This window comes from Lipotes vexillifer, unplaced genomic scaffold (assembly GCF_000442215.2).
Source record: "Lipotes vexillifer unplaced genomic scaffold, Lipotes_vexillifer_v1.1 scaffold1129, whole genome shotgun sequence".
In the NCBI taxonomy this organism is placed as follows: domain Eukaryota; kingdom Metazoa; phylum Chordata; class Mammalia; order Artiodactyla; family Lipotidae; genus Lipotes; species Lipotes vexillifer.
The window spans coordinates 4,173,845-4,196,006 of NW_006789022.1; the positions used below are offsets into that span (position 1 = coordinate 4,173,845).

At 56.4% G+C, this 22,162-nt stretch overlaps 1 protein-coding gene across 1 annotated transcript in view; it reads left to right on the forward strand.

Moving 5' to 3' along the window:
• SYT7 (synaptotagmin 7) overlaps window positions 1-22,162 on the forward strand; it is a 61,006-nt gene that overhangs the window by 6,984 nt on the left and 31,860 nt on the right. Inside the window, exon 2 of the mRNA XM_007462174.1 lies at window positions 19,313-19,416. Within this exon, the coding sequence (XP_007462236.1) occupies window positions 19,313-19,416 (104 nt within the window). The remainder of the gene's footprint in view (window positions 1-19,312; window positions 19,417-22,162) is intronic.

A 22,162-nucleotide genomic window follows, 5' to 3' on the forward strand; every position in this document is an offset into this window, starting at 1 on the left:
GCTCGGGGTCGGGGTGGCGTGCGGGAGGCCCAGTCCTGAGCAGAGGACTCTTGGCTGGAAGAGCAGCTGGCTGCCCAGGCTCCTCGGAGGCACGGAGGCATCTCAGGTAGGCGCGGGCAGCCCTGCGTGGAGCCGGCGCCCTGTCCCCTGGGCAGTGCCAGGCAGGTGGCATATGCTGCCAGTAAGGTCAGCGCTCTCTGTTGGGGCTTTCACTGGTCTGGCCAGGTGCCAGAGCTAGCCTGTGCCAGGCCGGCCCGGGTGCCCACCTGCCTTGCCAGGGGACCTCAGCCAGTGGTGCCAGGTGGACCTTGCCAGTTCCACGGACGTGGATGTCCCTGACCTTCCGGGCAGCGGGGGCAGGCTTGCTGGGCCCTGTCCAACTTGTGTCTGGAGGGCAGGACTTTGGTCTCACCCAGCAGAATTCCCCAAGGGTTGGAATGGAGTTGGCAGGCAGCATGGGACCTGTGGAAGGGGCTGGATGGCGCCCAGAGCCTGTGCCTGGAACTCTGGACCCAGTTGGTCAGAAAGTGGGCTGGCACGTCGGGCCTGCCCTGGGGGGCTCTGCATCTTCTGCCTGGAGGAGCCCCTTGGAAGAGGTGTGTCGCCTGTGAGGCTGGGCTGGGAGCCGACTGGTATGGTGAGCTGGGACGTTTGGGGAGTTGACATGTCCGAGGGATTGAGTGTGTGGGGCTGCAGCACCCAGGGAGTGGGAGGGTGGGGCCGGTGCACAGAAGCGCTGCGCTGCGTGTGTACCTGTGTGTGTGCGCGGGTGGCAGCTGGATGGCCGTACTTGCTGTGCTCGGCTGAGCTCCGTGCCCCCTGTAAACAGCAGCTAGTGAGTGGATTTGTAGCGAGGTGCGTCGAGGTGCCCAGGGAGCTGTGACGGAAAGCGTTGGGGGAGGGCAGCTCCCCTGGCCCTGTACCCAGCCAGGCGGGGCCTGTGCCCTCCAGGGGCCCTGCCTGCCCCCTGCCACACCCTCCCACCTGCCAGCATGTCCACCTCTGAGGGCTCCATCTGCTGGGAGCGGGGCCTCACCTGGCTGTGTGGCGTGCACGGGCATGGATGGGGGGTGGTGGGTGGTGGTGGAGCTTTGGCCTGTACAGATACAGGCATGTCCACAATAGCGTGTGGGTCTGTCCGTGTGTGTGTGTGTGTGTGTGTGTGTGTGTGTGTGTGTGTGTGTGTAACTGGGCGTGCATATGTGTTGTCTGATTCAGTGTGTGTGTGTGTGTGTGTGTGTGTGTGTGTGTGTGTGTGTGCACCCCTTCCCAGAGCCCTAAGAGAACTGCCCACCCAACCTCAATCTTGGTAGTGGCCCTCCTTCTTTGATGCCCTTCCTGGAGTGCAGGAAGTTGGAGTTCTCCAGCTGGCTTGGGGAGAAAAGGGGTGACCGTTTCTGCCCATCGGAGGAGACAGGCGGGAGAGGTCTGAGCCCCAGCTGGGAGTTGCTGGTTGCATCAGAGAAAGGGGAGAACTTTGGGCCTAGAGAACCCCAAAACCCCAGCCCTGTGGTTCTAGAGCCCTCAGGAGCCCCCAAAATGAGAGAGGTGGGGTGCCAAGGGGTCCATCCTAGCAGGTCCGTCTCACAGTGCTAGCTGGCGAAGCGAGCACCCTGCTTCCAGCCAGGCGGGGTGGTGGGTGTGGGAGGCCCCGAGGGGTGCCTGCTTGAGGCCCTCCACGAGGGGAGCAGAGGACAGAGCTGTGTGGCTAATGTGTCCAATTAAATTACTTCAAACCCTGCCGTGGCAGATGCTCCCGGCGGGGCCCTGGGTACAAATTGGATCCGTCTCATTACCACGGGGTGGTGTCAGTGGGGCCAGAGAGTGGTGGCCAGATCAACCAGTGGCACGGCAGGCCCTCTCCTGCTCTGCCCAACCTGGGCCTGCCATGAAACCCTCGCGTACTCGCTCACTCCAGCCTCCTTCAGGTTCCTCACGTCCACCGGGTCCAGATATTGGGGCTCCCTCTTCACTCCTTGCCATCCTAACCCCAGTCCCTGGCAGATCAAGGACCCCTCTGAGCCCTCACTTTCTTTCTCCAGGAAAACGGGAGTCCCCTGCTTTATAGGGGGTTCAGCCTAAGGAAGCCCCTCTTAGGTCACCCAGCATACCCTGTTCCCTCCCCTGATAATAACAATGGGACAATAATAGCAAGTTGTTATTTGTGGAGCATGCAGGATGTGCTGCGCACTTTACATCTGCGAAGCAGGGGTTGGCTTGCTTAAGCTAGGTCTTTGGGGTCAAACAGCTTCTGGCAGAGACATTTGCGGCTGTGTCCCTGAAGCAAGTTACTCACCACCCTGGCCTCAGTTTCCTCCTCTGTTAAATGGGTACGATGATGGTTCTTACCTCCCATGGGGTTGGAGGATGAGATAAGGCAGAAAACATCTTTAGCAGAAAGCCCTGCACATAGTAAACACTCAGTCAACGGCAGCTGTTATCAACATCTCCCTGCACCGAGCGATTGATGTGTGGGACGAGGGTTCCGGAAGCTCCGAGGAGGATAGGCCTGCCTCAGCCCTGGTGGAGGAGGCCTGGGGAGGGCTTCACCAAGGCAGAGTCTGTCAGTTACCATCAAAACAGCAAAGATGTGTGGAGCGTTCCATAGGTGCCACGACATACGTTAGCTCGTCCATCCTCAGACCACCCTGGGACGGGGGCACTTGCAGGTAGAAGTTGATTTGGGATTCCAGCCACACCACCAGACCCAGGAGCATGAGCGTTGGGTCCGGGGCTTTGGGTCTTGGAGGAAGGATAAGAGCTTGCCATGTGAGCAGGCAGGGAGGAGGCATTCTGCGTGGTGGGGACAGCACATGCAATGGCCCAGAGGTGTGACAGGTCTTGGCCAGTCGAGGCAGCTGTGAGTGTCTGAGCATGGGGGGCTGGAAGGGAGTCCTTTGGGGGGCAATAGCGGGAGTTGAGGGTTGGGAAAGGTGGGCTGGGCCAGATTATGAAGGTCCTGGCATTCTGAAATAGGAAAGCTGGACTTTATTTATTTTTTTGATTAGGGCAATGGTGGGCCATGGATGGCTTTCAAGCATATCTCTATAAAGAACTTTAACTTGGTGCCAGTGTGGAGGGTGGGAAGCCTGGAGACAGGCCCATATCTGGAGCTGGAGGCCCAGCCATTAACATATCTGTTCCCACCTCTGCCCAGACCCTCCTCAGTCCCTCACCTGCACAGGGCTGTGTCCCAAGAACCCATACCAGGTGGTCTGGGACCCTGGCCTTCGAAAGCTTGTGGTGGGTATTGGGCAGTCAAGCGGACAGCCTGGCGCAGGTGGGCACAGATTTCCCCTCCCTACCGGGGGCTTACCTAGGGGGCTGGGGTATCTCTCCCTCCCAAGGAGAAATGTAGAGCCAAGGTGGACAGGCCCAGGGCCCAGCGAACGCGGTTAAGTTTCCTGAGAATCGCTCTGCACCCGCTGCCCCCACCGTGGGTATCAGGGCCCAGCCCTGGAGGAGCCGCACAGCTCAACTTCCAGCTGCCAGGCCTGAGCTCCAGAGCCCCGCCAGAGCCAACCTGTCTCCACAGCAACTAGGCAGGCCACCCCCCTCCCCGTGCCCACGGCCCCTGGCACAGGGGCCCATTCACAGCAGGGCCTGGGTACATCTTCCCACTTCCCTAGGGGGCCATCCCAGAGCAAACGCTCTCACACCCAGGCACTGGCAGCATGCAAGCATGTTGGCATTTGGGTCCGTGTGCACATGTGATGTGTATGTGTGCCCTGCAGCAGGAAGCGGGGGGATGGGGATGGTCTACGTTTTCTAACCACTTTAGCTGGGGATTTATTCCCCTGCGGGAGAGGGTCCAGCAGACACCAAAGAGCCAGGCTGAACTATGGGCTCCTGCCTCAGGGATCACGGTAAGGAGGCAGCCCAGAGAAGAAATAGGAGGATTTGCCGGTAAGGGAAAGCAGCAAAGGAGAATCTCTTAGCAGTGCCTGGTGGGTCCACAGACCGTCTTGTTCTTCACCTACATCTTTCATTTAATCTTCACAGCAGTCCCTCAGGGAGATATCATTACCACTCTTGTACAGATAAGGAAACTGAGGCCCAGAGAGGTGGAGTGTCTCACCACGTCACTCAGTAGAGCAGGGATGAGATTGCAAGTCAGCCTCACTCCCAAACCTAGGTCTTAACCACTGGGCGACACTGTGCAGTGCCTCCCTTATCCCACTAGGATCTGAGCCAGCCTGTCTCTCGGCCCATCACCCGGAAGGGAGGGCTGGGAATCAGTATTGGCCCTAGCACCTGCTTTAGCGCTCCGTGTCCCCTAAAGCTTTGTTCTCAGGTCCCTGGAGTGGGGCGGAGCCTCCTTCCCACCCTGTCTCCTCTCCCTCTCTCCAGGCCCCATGGAAGGATCCTGTCACTCAAGGGGAGGCACCCCTTACTCCCTGCTTGGCACCTGCCAGCCCTGGAGGAGCCTGATGAATCGGCTGTGTGTGTACCCCCCGCACACAGAACCCCATTCCTCCCTCTCCAGCCCCCGCCTGGTTAGGGAGGTGTGAAGGGAGCGATTTCACAGCCTGTCAGCTGAGGCCTAAAAATACCCAGAGCTCTGAGATGCTTGGGCAGAGAGAGGAGAGAGCAGGGACCAGGGATGGGGTTGTAGGGGGTGCAATGGTAACTTGGGTAGAGAAGCCCTCTCGGCACCACAGTCCTGCTCAGGAGCGATGGGCAGAGCCACTGTCCCCTGGTCCCCCGTCTGGCTCCATATCTGGCAATGCAAAGGGGAGCTGGCATCTCTAGGGTCTTGAGAGCTCAGCTCTGGCACTCAGACCTAAGGGAGGGCTTAGTCTCAGACAGGAACCGTGGACCTCGGGCCCCCAGAGCCTCCAATCGATGCCTCTTTCTCCCTCTCCACCCCCAGGTTGGCTGGCATCTTTGGGCTGTGGGAGCCAGGCTGGGCGTGTGCCTGCTTCCTTCCTGGAGAAGGTGCCCGCTTCTGTTTGGGGAGAGGTGTGAGGAAGGCATCGTGGATGGGGGTGCTGGCAGGTGCGGGATGTGACGTGCGAGCCACCCAGGCACTGGAGGGGGGCAGAGGAGAAGGGGTGTGGCGGCCCACATCACTACCACGTGGCCATGTGCTGCAGCCTGGCACACGGCTTCCACGAGTCAGCCCAGAAAAGGGGGCCGTCCATGTGTATGCGTGCATGTGGGCCTGCCGGAGCTGGCCTGTTCTTGTGGACATGGATGGCCGTGTGTGGCTATTCCAGACAGAAACTGGGTGGAAGCACAGGAGCGGGCGTGGAAGCCTGAGCAAACGCATGTCGTGTCATGCAGACACATGATGGTGTGTGTGCTTCCCATGTGGAAATATGATGGCATGTGTGCCTGTGCAGAGGGACATAGGCAGATCTCTCTGGGGCACCAAGCAGGGGCTGAGAGAGTCATTAGGGAAACAATGCAGCGTAGCAGCCAGAGCAGGGGCTCTGCATCAAAATCAATGGGGTGCGAATCCCAGATCGGCCACGTATTGATTAGCTTTGTGGCCTTGGGCAAGTTACTTAACCTTTCATTGCCTCATTTCCCCGTCTGTAAAATGGAGGCAATAATAGCTCCTACTTCAGAGGGCTGCTGGGAGGGTTCGCTGAGTTAATGTCCATACACTGCCTGGAACCGTGCCTGTCACAGAGTTAGCACAGTGCATACTAGCTCTTGTTATCTGGTCCTACCCTTTGATGATATAGGTGGGAGCACCAGGCCAGAGAGGGCAAATGACATGCCCAAGGTCACACAGTATGTTAGTGGCAGAGCCAGGACTAGAACCCAGACTCCAGCACCTTAAGACAGGGCTTGTTCAAGTCTGAGACCTCCTTTGGGCCACAAGAAGCCTCCACAACACAGAACTGTAACCCCATTGGCATTTGGGGCCTAGATTCTGCCAGGGCTGGGCTGGGATCTTGGGAACTCTGGGATCTGAGCATCTTCAGATAGCGCTGGGGTAGAGAGGTCCTCAAAGCAGTGGCCAGCCGCCTGAGTTAGAACCAGGCCGCTGGTTAGTCTGCGGACTTTGCCAGTTACTCAACCCTCCTGAGTCTCAGTTTCTTCCCTATAATAGAGTAACAGTAATACATACTCTATAGGGTTATCGTGGGGATTAAATGAGATCTGCATGTAATGTCTTAAGTGGTGGGAACACTGTACCTAGTAAGTGCAATAATGTTAGCTGCAGTTGTAACCCTTGCAGAACCCTCCCACCTAGTGCTCTATAAATGGTGACTTCCTTTGCTTCCCTTCCAGCCCCTGGCAACCCTCACTCCCTTCTGCCTGCCACCCCACACTCCACAGAGCTTAGACTGATCAGGGGCTGACTTGCTGGTGACCAAGACCTGTGTTGTCTCCTGTTATTGGCTTTGCCCAGGAGGGAACAGGACCCACCACTGCAACTTAGCCCCTGATCCCTTTTCACCTGGCATTACCACTCACTTGCTCTGTGACCTTGGACAAGCAGTCTTTCCTCTCTGGACCTTGATTCTCCCTCTGTAAAGTGGAGGGGCTAGACCACACAGCCCCGGAGCCCCTTGGTCATGTTGTTTTGTGACCCAGGAGGGTCCTGGCTTAGCCTGCTGGAGGGGGTGGCAGGTTGGCAGGAAGGAAAGTCGGCTGGCTGCCTTGGGTGAGTGGAGCATCTGGGGCCTGAGCCGGCTGGTGGCCTGCCATCATGCCCGCCCACACCTGTGGCTGCGTAGGAGGATGTGCAGGCCCGACTGGCTGGGCACTGACATTGGGGGAGGCTCAAGGACAATGATGTAGAGAGAGCCCTTCTTGGGGCCCTGGGAGCTGCCACTCCAGCTGTCCTCCCCCAGCTCCTCCCCTTCTCCCCAGGGTTTTCCTTTAGCAGTTCCTCCTTCCTCTTTCCTTCCCCTTTCTGGAGTCTCCCAGTATCTCCCCGCCTCTACCTCTTCCACTTCTGTAATCTTGACCATTTTCCAGGGTGCCTTCTTTCCTCCCTCTGCAGAAGGGAGATCTCTCCCTCCTCTTCTGTCTTCCTGCTTCCTGAGATGCCTCCTTTTTCCTCCCTGTGACGTGTCCCCGTTTCTCTGGATCCTCCCGGCTCCCCCTGCTGCTCCTGAGCCTAGGTCTCTCTCTTACTCTGCATGGCACATCTAGGCTCCTTCCAGCTTCTTGTCCCCTGGCTCTCTTCCACTTCAGAGTCCCCCCCCCCTCAGCATCCCCACCTCCCTTCTTCCCACTCCTTGGATCCGCTTACTCCACCACCAGTCCCCCTGCCCTCAAAAGTTTCCTGGCCTCCTTCAAATGATGGGGCCGATCCAGGCAGTTTCTGTGGCTGCTGCTGCTACCTAGTACCTCAAGAACCCCCCACCCCTGTGAGTTGAGTAAAGGGGTCAGCCCAGGGCCCAGGGACTGTCAGTCTTGCCTCCTAATTAGCAGGAAGTAATTGCCTGGAAAAAAATTTCATTTAGAATGAGACTTGGAGACTCCAAGTTAGAGCTGAGCCAACTGATGCTCCCCTAGGGAGCAGGAGAAGGAAAGCAGCCCAGGTCAGGGCCTCAGGAAGCCTGACCTGAGATGAAAGCCCTCAAGACCCACTTCCGGCTTGCCTGCGGGACCTCAGCCTTGAAGAAGTGGCAAGAGAGAGCTCTGGGCTGGGAGTCCCACCACCTTCATCTGACTTGTGGCTCCACTACTCGTCGTGTGACTTGGGACAAAACTTATTCCTTTGAGCCTTAGTTTTTTTCTCTCCTGTAAAATCAAAGGAGGGCTTCAATGCCATGAGGGCTGATTTGGACGGTGGCTATGAAAGCAATTTGCAGGCTGCAAAGTGCTGTGGGAGTGTGAGGTGCTACTGTCTTCCTCCATGTGGCTCTCAGCTGAGACGTGAGGATCGTGGAGGGGTGGGGTAGTCCTGGAAACACCTAAGTGGCACTGAGGCTTCCCAAAGAACATGGAAGGATGGTGAGGCGGACCCAGCTGAGCTGCAAGATTAAGGGCAGACGGATGTGGTTTCCCATGCCAGTCTCAATACTTGCACCACCCTGAGTGGTCACCTCACCTCTCTGAGCTCCACTTTCCTGATCTGTAGGATGCGGATCATGATGCTTTCCTGGGAGAGGGAGGTTTGGTAAGGCTAAACGTGATAATGTTCGCAGAGCTCTTAGCACAGTGCTTGGCCTACAGTACGTGCTCAACATTTGATATTAGCTATATCTACTGTAATTAAAGGATATTATCTTTATCCATACCTGGATCCAGAGAAGCTGATTTGGGGTGTTCTCTTCAGGTGGTTTTGTTTTGCTGTTTGTTTTTGGAAGAGGGGAATTTCTACACCCAGTGAGGCTAACCAAGCAGATCTGCTTCTCAAAGTGCCCCTACCCGTGGGGTGGGAAGAGAGGAGTGGGCTGCAGCTATGGGCTTCTCCCCCAACCCACATTTCTTCCTAGGCAAGAGCCGTGGGCAAGTTTCTTATGTGGGTGGGTGTGAGGTAGAGAGCCTCTGCCCTGGTGGAGGGGTATTACAGGTCTGTGTGTTCATCTCGTTAGGACTGGCCCAGCAGCGGGAGAGAAGGTTGTGTTTGTTTAAACAGGTCTACCCCACCCACCTTGGAGGAGGGAACAGGAAGTTTCACCTGGTAGCGTCCAGCAATGTGGGTTGAGTCTTTGCTGTGAATGGGGCAGCATGGCACCCCAGGGTGGCTGGAAAACAGTCAGACAGCCTGGAGCTTTGGGGTGTTTGGCAGCACTGCAAGCTCAGAGCTCCAGATTTCCCCGGGAGGGGTGAGGGGGCGGCGAGGGCCCGACCGTCTGCCGCTCCTTCCCCACACGCCCAGCGCCACCGCTGGGGACCTTCTGTGTTCCTGATCTGAGCGCAGTACCCGCGCCAGCCGCCAGGAGGCAGTGCGGCGGGGTCCCCTGAGGGAATGGGATGCGGCATTTACATTAGCGGGGCAACTCTTTTTCTCTGGAGTAGGGCTGCTGACTTGGGTTCTTGGTATCTCCGGACCTCCTCCAAGAAAGGGGGCTCTTGAGGTCGGGCTGCTCACTGCTGTGGCTTCAACTTCGGACTTATCAGGGAGTGATTAGCAGAGTAAGGTAGGACCGCTACGCTGCAGTCCTGAAAAAGGTTCTGGTTTCCTGAATTCCGCTCGCCCGGGGCAATGCACGGGGTGGCCTGGAGGAGGGGGCAGTCTCGGGACTGAGTTTGTTTCAGCACCAAGGACAGAGGCCGTGGGCCGATCGTTGTTTCAGCACCGCGGACAGAGTTCAGAGCAGCGGGCTCTGTGGATCCATCCAAATATTTGTGGTGCAAACAATACCCCCAGAATATGGAAGAATGGCACCTCCAAGAGGGAGTCTCGGACACCTTATATTCTAACGAGGAGACTTGGGGCCAGGCAGTTGAGTTAGTTGAGGTCACACAGCCACAGTGACGGTGGGTGGCAGAACTGGGTTCAGATCCACAGTGGTCTCTCTCCATCCACCTCTCCCACACCTGGATTCCCACTGGTTATATCCCTCCTTCCTGACCGTCTCCGAGAGCAGCTTCACATCATGGTGCATCCTGAGAGCCCTTGAGCTGGTGAAGATTAAGTGGACCCCCTCCGCCACCAAAAGATCAAGAATCTGAATCCCAGGGTAGGAGATTCCTAGACCCTGTGGCTTTCATGGCTCCAAGCTTCAGGTGGGAGGGCGTCAGGGCAGGACAGGTGCCCTGTCCTGTAAGGAAGCCTATGACTTGGGGAGATAGTGTTGAGTCATCAGCATGAGAAACTCTTAAGTGCTCTGAGATCCTCAGATAAAATGCAGCACACCGTTCCAACCCCAGCTTCTTTGCAGCCGTGTATTATTAATAACAGTAAGGTGCTGATTTAGGCCAAGACACAACAATGCATTATTCGTAGGAGTTACTAGTGGTCAAGGTCTGCACTTAATCATCACACGTTCCTGATCCTGCCACCGCTCCACACTCCTGGCGGGGAGACCCTCCAACTGAGCTCCTCCTTTTCCTGGGGTCCTGCTGCCCTGATGGACATGATCGTTTTCATGGCTGCCCAGGCAGCTCATCAGCTTTGGGATCAGGGTGGGTGGCATGTTCCGGGCTAACTTCTGGCTGGACACCCTTCAGTCTGGGCTCCCTGCTCAGAGCTGGCACCTGGCCCTGTCTGTCCTGAATGGCTTTGACCCTGATGACTTCCATACTCAGCAGCTCTCTGGGGTCTACAGATGGCCTATTGCCCCGCATCCCCTCTTTTGAAGCTGAAGACTGAAGCCAGATGCACCAGGCTTTCCTAAGCCAGGAATTGTGGGAGTTTTTTGGAGGGGTGGCTGTGGTGAGAGGAGGGTCTCACTGGGCAGAAGATACCCCCATCACCTCCATTAAATATGACGATGGATTTAAAACACTTGGTAGACTCTGGAGCACTTTGTAAACTGTTCTGCACTGAACCAACCTGAGCCATTATTACCAAGGCCACACTCTCTGCTGGAAGAGAGAGCAGAGGTAGAGAAGGTGTGGATGAGGCCCTCGTAGCTCACCAGGCCCCGCTCCCTGGTGAGAAGTCGGAGTGCTTGTGGATCCTGACATGTCCCCGTCCAATTTCTTGCTGGAACGGCTCCTGGCCCATCCGGATAATCCTTCATTCGCTGTTTACTCACTTGGCATCTCCTCTGAATTCTAAACCGTCTGCATCCAGGCGGCCTCTGCGGCCCCTGCCAGCACACTCTCCCTAGCTCACTCACACATTATCTGTTTTTATTACAGTCAAGGTTGAGGAGGCTTGCTCTCACTAAGCCCCTATTTTCAGCTACTTGTAACTTTCCGAAACAATTCCCCTCAGGCCTCCTCTTTTGCCAGCCTTGTTCCCGCCCCAGGTGAGGCCGACACTGCTTTCGAGGCCTGGAGCTTTGCCTGGCTGTCTGGGGTTCAGAGTTTAGCTCACTGGTTTTCTGTTGCTTTCTCCCACACTCTGCCTTTTTCTGGCTTTCTTGTGTGTGTTGGGTTGAGAAGAGGAAGGGAGGTGGGATAGGCACCAGAAATGTTCCCTTCCCGTGCCCAAATAGCCCTGGGACTGGTAGGCTCTGCCCTTGCCCTCCCACCTTCCCCCATTTCCATATGCTCTCTGTGCACGTGGAGGGGTGCTTCCTGTGGAAACCTGTGACTCCAGCTTTCGCTGTTTTCCACCTCGAACGTCATCCTGCAGCCACCGAAGGATGCTGGGGGGAGGCGCTGGGGCATGATGCACTGTCGTGCAGAATCAAGTGGGAGGAGGCAGGACCAGGATGGGAATGTGATCCGCAGCATCACCGCTTTATCTCTGGAATAGTGGTTGCACCCTAGTCCGTACCAGAGACACGGCCCTGGGAAAGTCCTCAGGTACCCCACCCGCCTCTTCTTCCTGCTTCTGCTCGGCCCCAGGCACCCAGCCCCCAACCCGTTCTGAGACTTTGAGAACATCTGAGCATCTGTCTAATGAGGCTGCTTTACTGAGGCCAGGGGCTGGGGCAGTGGAGGTGGGAAGGAGCCGTGGCAAAGGTGTGTGGGTAAGAGGGGTCGCTGAAGTGCTTGGGGGAGTTCGTGGGGAAGTGGAAGCCCTTTCCCTGGCTGCTCTTTGTTTTGTGTTCACTCCATTTCTTTCTTCCCTTCCATCTATCCTCGGAGCAACTTGTTTTAAGGCTTAGCTCCCGTGGGGCACAGAGTTGAGGTCTTCCAGACTCCAGGCTCAATCCTGGCTTTGTCTCTCTTCTGCTGTGTGGGCAAGTGTTGACCCCTTCTGAGCCTCAGTTTCCTTCTTTGTAAAATGAGGATAAGAGGATTTACCTTCAGAGGGTGCTAAGGACTGTGAACATGATTCAGTGCTGAGCATACATTAGTTACTATGGCTAAAGGCACTTGGTGAGGAAAGCAAGGGCCTGGGATCTGAGGATGACTCCAGGACGTTAGGAGGGTGTGGGGGTGATGGGACAACTTTGGACTGGCAAGATGTGGGGAGTGTGTGTGTCACCATCTGAGAGTGTCAGAGCAAGTGGATCCTGGGGAAAAGAGCCTATGTGCCTAGATCTCCAACATGTCCGATGGCTCCTCTATATCGTGTCCTGGACTATGGGCTGTCGGAGACACCGAGCAGTGAGGAGAACCTCTTAGCCCTGCTTGGAGGACAGGCCTACTCCCAAGAAAAGGAGGCTGGACAGAAGGCAGTTCATTCAAGTTTGGAGACTGCTGTGAACGCCTGTCATCAGGGAGGGCTTCCTGGAGGAGGAAGGCTCACGTGGACCTTGAATAATTTCATGCATTTGTTTAGCACATATTTATCCAGCCTCTCCTATGTACCAGACCTTGGGCTACAGAGATGAGTGATCTGGGGGGGTCTCAGCCCTCCAAGTGTTCCCAGTGGGGGAAAGACATACAAAATGCTAATTATTAATCCACAGTGATGAATTGTCATAGTTACGGGGGCAACAGAAAGGAATGTGTGAGGGAATGAAGACCATCTTTGTCTAGGGATCTTGAGAATAGAAAGAAGAGAATAGAAGGGAGGGCATTCCAGGCAGAGGCAAGAGCCTATGTGAAGTCTCAAGTGTGAAAGAGCTTGGCCTTCTCGAAGGAAGGAGGGAAGCAGGGTGTGGCCGGGTCACGCAGTGTAGCACGTGACAGAGTGCTGTCACGTGCTTCAGCTCAGAGGCGGACAGCCGTAGCAGGGTCAAGGGCAAGTTCAAGCTGCCTTAATTCTCCACACCTGTTTTTTTCCTCTGCGAAATGGGGATAACAATGGTAAAGGTTGCAGAGAGCACATGAGATGGTGCCTATAGACTTCCTGGCACAGTGTCTGCCACAAAAGGCACGTGCTCAATGAATGTTAGCTATTATTTGATCCTGACAACACCCCAGCAGGGCAGGGCAGGGGTTCTTATCATCATTTGAAGGTAAAACACTGAGGCCCAGAATGGGACTCGTCCTGGGTCACTGGCCAGGAGCAGAGGTGGGACTTGAACCCAAGTCATTTGCAAGTGTACTGCCTGTCCCACTGCTCTGCTCCAGAGGACAGATGTGCATGGGGAGAGAATTCCAAGCCAGAGGAAGTGCATGAACATTTAGACCTCGTGGACAGCAGAGTGGTCTAGGCATCTGTTCGTGACCATGACCGTGACCGTGACCGTGGGTGTGTGTGCATGTTTGTGTGTGTGAGCATGGGTGTCCATTCAAGGGGTGAGTCAGCATGGCTTGTGTGTGTGCGCGCGTGCACGTGTGTTTATATGCGGGAGGCGGGCATAGTCGTCTGTGCCAAGGGTGAGTCTCCGTGGCTCTTGTATGTGAGCCATGGGTGTCCGCGTCTCTGGCCTGTAGGTGCGCACCTGCTCCCCCCTCCCCTCCTGTTCCACCCTGGGCAGCTGGTGAGCTTGCGCTCAGAAGTCCATTCCCTCTCTGGCAGCTCCTCAGGGCATCTCAGCAGCCAGCGGCCCTGTTTGATTCTGTTCATCTATAAATCATGGCTTGCTGAGGAGATGAGAAGGAGTTGGGAGTGGGGGCAGAGCCCTGGCAAGGGACGGGGTCAGGTCTGCAGTTCACACCTGAAGCCCAGCCTGGCTTCCAACTGTTGCCCACCCTCACCCCCCAGCCCCATGCCTCAGCCCTCCCCATTCCTTGCCATAGGTGTTCACTGATGCTTGCTCTTGGTTAAGCCCTGGGCCAGGTCCTGGGGCAGGGATCAGGGGTGCACAAGATCGAATAAGACATGACCCCTGGCTTCTGCTACCCTGTGGGGAAAACTGAATGTGTATTCAGTATTTCATTCAACACATTGAGGGCCAACTCCATGCCTCAGATGTCTCTAATGCAGGGTTCGACGTGGTAATGCTACGATAATAGCTAGCATTTATTGCCTACTTATTCCGTGTCAGGCACTGTGCTAAGTGCATTCTTTGTGCTAATTCCTTTAAACCTCACAGTAGTGCTATGGGGCCTGTACTATCCCTGTTTACAGATGGGCAAACCAAGGCACACAGAGATGAGATCACACAACTTGGAAGAATAAAAATCCGAATTGCCTGACTGACAGTCTGGCTCCAGAGCCCTGGCACTTAGTCACTGCACCTTAAAAGAAGGGTGCAGGCACAGTGTGATGGGAGCTCTGTGAAATTAATTCCCACTGGGGAGATTATGGAAGGCTTCCTGAAGGAGGTGCTTTTCATCTGGGTCTAGAAAAATCAGGACTTGTCCGTCAAAGATGGGCATGGGGGAAGACCAGAAGGGATCCTGGGGTGTGTGTGTGTGTGTGTGTGTGTGTGTGTGTGTGTGTGTGTGTGTGTTTAAAAGAGAGAGGCTCTCAAACTCTCTCACTGCAGCCCGTCCCATCTCTTCTATCCCATCTTGTTTGGGTGACAAGTGAGATAACGTATGCAAGCACTGGGCATTCAACAAATATTTACTGAGCACCTCCTGTGGGTTTGCCTGTCACAGAGGTTATCAGAATGAACAAAGCAGATACAGCCCCTACCTTCATAGTCTGGTACACAGTAGGCACTTAATAAATGGTAGCCTCTATTACTATCATTCCTAGAGGCTTGGGATTCCTCCTCACTCATTCATTCAACAAGCATTTATTGAGCACCTACTATATGCCTGGCTCTGTCCTTGGTGCTGGGAAGACAGCAGTGAACATGAGATTGAGCCCTGCCCTCATGGAGTTGATGTTCTAGAAGGGAAGACTGTGTGTGGGCATCTTGTCCACCTTCAAAAGGGGGCCACCTCCTCAAGCACACAGGTTTTATTTACGCTGAGAGCTCCCGGTGGGGTGGCATGGTCAGAACCATGGGCTATGCCCACAGCACCTGGCAAAGCCCACAGGACTCTACTGGATTGTCATTAATCCTGGGCTCTAATCGGTTGACATGGCCGCCAAAGGCCTGGGCAGAGGGTCAGGGACATGCCTGAGTTTACATCTCACGTCCTGGCACCCTTGGGACTGGACCCCAGAGGCCTAGCTCTCCTTGTTCCTGGCTCACCCAGCCTCCCAAGTCTCCCGATGTCATCCGTCTGCCCTTGTCTGTGTCTCATCCCTGGGACCCAGATGTCTCCTCTGCCCAAGGATAGGTCGTGGAACTCAGCTCTGTCAAAAGGCTGACTAGGGCTGCAATATTTTCTTTCCCCAAATGTTAATATGCTGACGCTAAGGGGACTTGAAACCATGTATGTCATCGGAGGAAGGGTTAGAAGGGCTGGGGCAGCTTTGCCTGGAGAAGACTGGAAGGGGACATGAGAGCTGTCAGCAAGGATTTGGAGGCCTGTCATGTGGCAGCGGGAGCCGGCTTGTCCCCGGCAGCTCCAGAGGACAAGCTTAGGACCTTGGGGGGAAGTTCCAGGGAGACAGATTGAGCTCAGCTCAAGACACAGCAGCCCTAGCTACCAACGCCCATTTGTGGAGGGTCTGCATCCCGCATAAGCAGCTTCCTGCCCCTGACAGGGCTGCCCAGGGCATTCGTTCATTGATGAGGCCTGACTTCCAAGGTCCCTTGCAGCCCGAGACACAGTGACTCCGTGTTCTGGGAATGGTTTCACCCTGGCTGGCAGGCAAGAACAGGCTTGCCTCCCTTGATGGCAATATTGCGTGCAGGCCGAGGACATTGTGTCATTTTTGTTCACAGCATCGATGCAATTTGCACTGGCAATCATTTGCTTTACCGTGGATTCAAGGGCTGTCCAAGGGTTGCTTGGGGTGGGGGGCAGGGAATCTTTGGGAATCTTTTGGGGAGGGGTCAGCTGCCTGGAAGATGCCAGCATCCATTCATGCTGCAGGGGTTCCTAGGGTCACTGATCCAGGAGGGTTCAACTTTCCTTAGTAACACATCCCTTTCCTCAAATGGAACTTTCTGTGGAAGCCCAAGATGTGAAACAGGGAAACCGGGCTGCTTTCGTTGAACAGGGCTTGAGGGGACACAGCCCCACCTGCTCAGCATCCATCTCTGTGGCCCCTGAGAAATTCCTGGGAGCCCTAGGTGTTCCAAAGAACACACCTGGAAAACCACTGACCACTCGCCTCTGTAGTGGGTGTGATGTCAAGACAAAGAATGTAGACTGTGAGTCAGACTGCCTGGGTTCGAACCCTGGCTCCACCACCTACTAGCTGAATGACCTTGGGCAAAGTACTTGGCCCCTCCGTACCTCAGTTTCCCCATCTGTAAGATGGGGACAATCTTAATGCTCACCTTGGTTATTGTTGTGAAGACGAATTTGTTGCTGCATGTGGAACACCTAGAACCCCTGCTTCTCATCAGAGTGAGGAAGGATCAGCTCTCCACACATGAAGGCACCGATTCCAAGAGGTCGAGCGCCTTACTCGTGGCCACACAGCTGGTTAGTGGCCAGAATAAGGCCTCAGCCTCATTCTCCTCGACTCCAAGCCTAGTGCTAATTCTCCATGCCCACAGAACACTAATTGCTTAAGATGGGCATTCCCTGGGTCTCTGGGGACCATTGGCTTTTGGGATTGACAGCCTCTGTCCTCAGGGGCTCTCCAGCCTAGAGCAGGGGTTGAAGAGCAGTTTTTGATAAGGACCTTGTTTGGCAAAGAGAGGAAGAGGCTCCAGGGAGGTAATCCCTTGGAGAACCGCCCCATGGCCAGAGATACGTGGGGGAGGGTGCGTGCAGAAAGGGCGCGAGGGCAGAGGAATCACCTGGACTCTGACCTCCTGCCACAGCTCCCAGCTCGTGAGCTCGCTGACTCCCCCTCTGATCCTGCCCCTCCCCTGCTCAAAAAGCTTCCGTGGCTCCTACGGCCTACTGACGCAGGAAGCCCCTCGGCCTGGAAGACACAGCCCTTCGCCATCGGGCCCTACGCTCATTCCCAGCCTGGTTCACCACTTCACTCCCCATAACCTAGTCCAGCTCCTCAAACGACACGCCTGATCCTTCTTGCCCTCTCATGCCTTTGCCCTCGCCGTTCCCTCTGCCCAGATTGTCCTACCCTCACCTCACATCCGTCTCCCAGACCACACCAAATACCGCCTCCTCAGGAAAGCCTTCCCAGATAGCTCCCTAGTCTAGCAACCACTATCTTCATCTGTGTTTCCAGAGCTCTCTGTACACCTGAGTGGGGACTAACCCAACAACCTTAATAATAATCCGTATCTACTGAGTACTACCACGGGGTGGGTGCCATTATTATCTTCACTTTATTTCTTTTAATGGAGGGTTTGTTTGTTTTTTATAAATTTTTGTATATTTTATTTATTTATTTTTGGCTGCATTGAGTCTCTGTTGCTGCGTGGGGGCTTCCTCTAGCTGCGGCGAGCGGGGGATCGGGGGTGGGGGGCTACTCTTTGTTGTGGTGCGCGGGCTTCTCACTGCGGTGGCTTCTCTTGTTGAGGAGCACAGGCTCTAGGCATGCAGGCTTCAGTAGTTGTGGCTCTCGGGCTCTAGAGCGCAGGCTCAGTAGTTGTGGCGCACGGGCTTAGGTGCTCCGTGGCATGTGGGATCTTCCCGGACCAGGGATCGATAGCGCCCCGCCCCCCAGACACTCCCCATGGGGCAGGGGCAGCTTCCATGAAGAGAGCTAGAAAAAGCGCCAGCCCCATTCTTGGAAGGTATGTTCGCACACCTCTTTACCACAGGCCTGGGTCTGGGGGCCCTGGTGGTGTGCCCTGTGGTATTATGCACCACCCCCATCCCCAGAAGCCTGGAGGTTAAAGATGGAGGCCTCCCATTTGGCCTGAGAACTGTGACAGATGTGGCCCCTCCAGCCTTGCAGAGTTGCGCTCCGCCACCTGAGGGAGGGAAAGGCAGGACCAGTTCCTCGGTGTCTGTGGACTGTCCGGATCAGAGCTCCCTGGTGCTGTGGGCCCTGAGGTTTGACAGTGAACTGGTGCAGTGGCTTCCTGGGGACCGAGGCTGTGGACCTGGGATGGGAGGAAGCTTAGCTGGCCTGGCAGGTGGACAGGAGGCGCCCAGCAAGGGTGGCTTTTTCCCACAGCTCGGTGGCTCCGGAGGTTGGGGAGGGAGGGGTGGGGCCCAATCAGGATTCTGGGGAGAGCGGGCAGCAGACTGGCTGCCCAGGGCACTGGAGTGGTGGTGGAAGGTGGCCCGAGGGCCCTGAGAACAGGGGATGACCGCCTGGCCCTCCTTCATGAGGCCCCGCAGCAAAGCATGAGACACCGGACGCCAGAAGCTAAAACCTAAGGAACCAGGACCAGACAGATCTTGTCAACTCTTAATTACCACCATCACCGAAACCGAAAAGCCTAAGCAGGCTCCTCTGTAAATAAACAGCGTCTCCTTGACTTTAAGACGCATCCCCGCCGTACACATATTTACAGAGCACATGTGATCTGTGCCGGTCTCTGTCGACTCACTCCCCCACATGACGATTTCTGGTCAAGTTTTGCCTTTCTTACATTTGCTTTGGGTTCGTGTTTACAGCCACCTGTGAGGAGGGAGGGAAGAGATCTAATCCGCATTTACGGGGGGAGAAAACTGAGTGGTTAGGTGACTAAAGCCACACAGCTAGCAAGTGGTGGGATTTACACAGAAACACGGGGTTTTGCTCCCAGGGCAAGTCCATCAAGGTTTCCACTCCGAAAGCATAGGACCCCTGAGCTGTTAGAATGGAAGCTGTGGGGCAGCCCCTGGGGAACATTTAGGACATTGCCAGCCAACAAAGGGGGTGCTGAGCCGATGGGGTGGGAGGACTGGAGGTGAGCTCAGGGGCTAGGGCATGGGAGGCAGAGGCCCGCTGGGTGGACTTGCAGCCCAAAAAAAGCTGAGCTAAAGGGGATGAGGACGGGTCAGAGCATTCCAGAGATTCCCTCTATGACTATACATGTAGTTGTTGAGTCTTGGGCAACACTTAAGAGGGCCTGTCAGTACCTGTGGGGCAGATATCGACAGAGGGACTACGGGAACTAATGCTTTGGGCAAATTCGGCTGGAGTTGTGGCTCCGGGTATGTGTGTGGTCGGGGGGCGGGGGGCGGGCGGGGATGGAAACATGCCACACAGAAGCGGTGGCTGTTTTAGAGGCATTTGAAAGTCCGGTGGGTGAGGCCTGGCTAGGCCAAGGGCACACTTGGCCTCTCCCTTCGAGGGTGCGAAGTTTGGGGGATGGTGCGGACCCCACGCAGGGCTCGTGCAGTGAGGGACTGGGAGAGACCTGCCCAGAGACTCCCATTTTACAGATGAGGAAAGTGAGCTGCAGAGAGAGGAAGAGACTTCCCAAGGTCAGCCAGCAAGGCAGAGCTGGGAGTAGAACTTGGGGCGCAGAGCTCCCAGTGTGGTTAGGGTGGTTGTTCCGGGGGGCTCTGGGCTGAGGGAGGGTAGCTGGCTCTGGCCAGTAAGGGTCTGACCTGTGTGTGTCCTCTCCAGGGGCGCCCACCCGCGATGTCCTGCTGGTCTCTGCCATCATCACCGTCAGCCTTAGCGTCACTGTCGTCCTCTGCGGCCTCTGCCACTGGTGTCAGCGCAAACTGGTGAGGCTCCCAAGGGCCCTGGGGACGGGGACTGGCCCTGCCCCCACAGCCCCTCAATTACAGGCTCGTGAACGCTCTCAAGGGCGCGTGCAGATGACCCACTTGCCCACATAGGCACACTTCCGTGGAAACTCACACCACACGCACGCACGCGCAGACTGAGAATCGAGGCCCCCTCCCACACAGCTCTGAGCGCCCAGTGCCCTCCACCCACGGCCCCCAGCACAGGGCTGGGCGTGGCCGAGCTGGGCCTCCTGTCCAACGAGGAGGCTCCGCCTGACCCGGCCCCCACCCCCCACCCCCACCCCCGGGCGCCCGCACATCCATCCTGGTTCTGGGGGTTTGTACAAGCACAAACGGCTTCTTTTCATTTTTAACGAGGGCTGGGAAATTAACGAGCAGGATTAGGCCATCAGTAACTAACGAGACCATCAGGAGGGACATTCATCACCGGAGGGCACCGGGAGGAGGAGGAGCCGGGCTGAGCCGCCCTCCCTGCGCCCCGGCAGCTCTCGGAGTGGGGCTGAGCCTTGAGAGCCCTACTCATCCCCCATCCTACTGCCCCAGCTTAGAAGTGCGATGGGGACTTTGGGGACCGCAGGGGGGACCCCCGAAGGTGGGCCCAGAGGTGTCCCAGGTGTGGGGCCTTTCTGGGCTTAGGTGAAGAATGGTCCCTGGCAGGCACCTTCCATGCCCCAGATTGAGAGCTGTGGGAGTGAGGGCAGGGCGCCGCATCTGGGAGCCCCATTCTCTCCCTGCCCGCCACAGAGGGGCGGGGGGCACGGTGGGGGGAAGGGCTGTGGCCATGGGTGCTGTGTAGGCGGGGGCTCAGTGCCTTAGTCCTAGAGAAGAGAAGGGGTCAGATGCTCCTGGGGAGAGCCCAAGAGGCCCATAACACAACGTGCTTCCTTCGGGAAAGGCAAACCCGGGAAATGGGAGTGTGATTCTTCACCCCGGGATGTTCAGCTTCAGGCAGCTCCTTTCCCTGGAGAGGAGCCAGGGAGAAGGCCAGCCCTGCCCCACGTGCGAGTGTGTGCGAGTGTGTGCGAGTGTGTGTGTGACTCGGGCCCACTCCTTGCGTGCAGGTGCCAGACTGGCTGCCCTGCATTGTTCCTGGATTTCCTGTCTCTCTGTCTGTCTCAGAATTTCAGGGGAGGTGGAGGAGGGGCTTGGCCACGTGCTTGTGTGTGCGAATGTCCTCAGAGGCTTGGGAGTGGCTGAGCATGCACTGCAGCCCTGTGCGCCTCTTTGCAGGGCCCGTTCGGCTGTCTGTCTGTCTGTATTTGAAGGCAGGGGAGGGTTGTATGAACGGGTGCTGCTGGTGACCTTGAGTGGGGGTCTTTTGTGCTAAGGGTGTCGACTTTGAGGACATTGGTACAGTGTGTGTGTGTGTGTGTGTGTGTGTGTGTGTGTGTTTGGCCCTGTATGGTGGGATGTGGATCATCTCATCAGATCCCCACGTAAGTGCTGCAGTGTGTGTGTGTGTGTGTGTGTGTGTGTGTGTGTGTGTGTTTCTCTGTGTTTGTTGAGAGCCCTACCCCCACTCACCTGGAGACAGGAGTTCAGAGATGACAGCTTTTGTAGCAGGTGGGGGGCTGTCAGTGCAGTAATTGCCTTGGGAAGCTGAGAGCTGCGGAACCTCCCCTGGCCCAGCCCCTCCTCCCAGCCTCTAGCCAGAGCTTCCTCAGGGGCCTCAGGGGTCCGGACCGCAGTGTGTCCCCGTTGACTTGTCCCTCTGAGCTGCTGATAGAACGTTACCTCGCCTAGGACCCCCCAATCCTGCCACCCGCTTCCAACCCCTGGTCTCAGAAGCCAGGGAGCTTTTTGTCCAGGCTGTCTCCATGCTCCATGGAAGGGGCTTTAAAATGCTCCCCCTGCACAGTTGCTGGGCTCTCCTTGCCTGCCTGTCCCCTCAGCAGCAGTGACGTGATACCCGACAGCCCAGATCCCATTTCCAAACATTAATAACTTCCTTAATCTCCAACAGGCTTTTTCCGGATCAGCCTGGCCAACCCCCTCCCTGATAAGCAGGCTTGGGGGATTGGGCTCCTTTGGAGATATTTTATGTCTCCTGGACCCCACCTGGGGTTCCTATCGTTGCCCCATTAACTTCCCCTGACCCCCAAGGAAAGTCCTGCCCTGGTTTCTGTCCCCCATGTGCCCCAGCTCCTCTGCAAAAGGGTCCTTGCTGCTGGAGGGGAGCCTCTCTGAGCTGTGGAAGGAAGATGGACAGGCAGAAGCTCCCAGAATGCCTTGGGTGAACCAGGTGCCGGGCCTTGGGGAAGGGGCAACGGACCAGCCTTCGAAGAGGGTGCTGACCAGAGCCAGTTCCCTGAAGACTAGGAAGAAAGAGGAGAAGGGGTGAGGGGTGGGACGGGGGGCTCTCGGCAGGGTGCTGCCTGCCCCACACTGCCGCAACTGCTGGAGAACGGGGGGGCGGGGCTCCTGCCTGAGGGTCCTGCCCAAGAAGGGCCCTTGGCCGCCAGAGAGGGGCTCCAGGCTCCTGATCTGCCCACTTGGAACTAGGAATTGTTTGTGATTTGAACTTCTGGGTAGTGATGGGAGGGACTGGAGTTGAGCTGAGAGGGGGCAGCTTTTGTGGACCCAGGGGATCCAGGAGCTCTGTTTTTTAACTCTTAAAGTTCTGGCTCAGAGGCAACTGGCCTGAGGCTTAGACCCCTGGGTGGGTGGGGCTTCCAGTTAATGGATTTGGGGAACTGCCGGGTACCAGGTTCCACACCAAGTA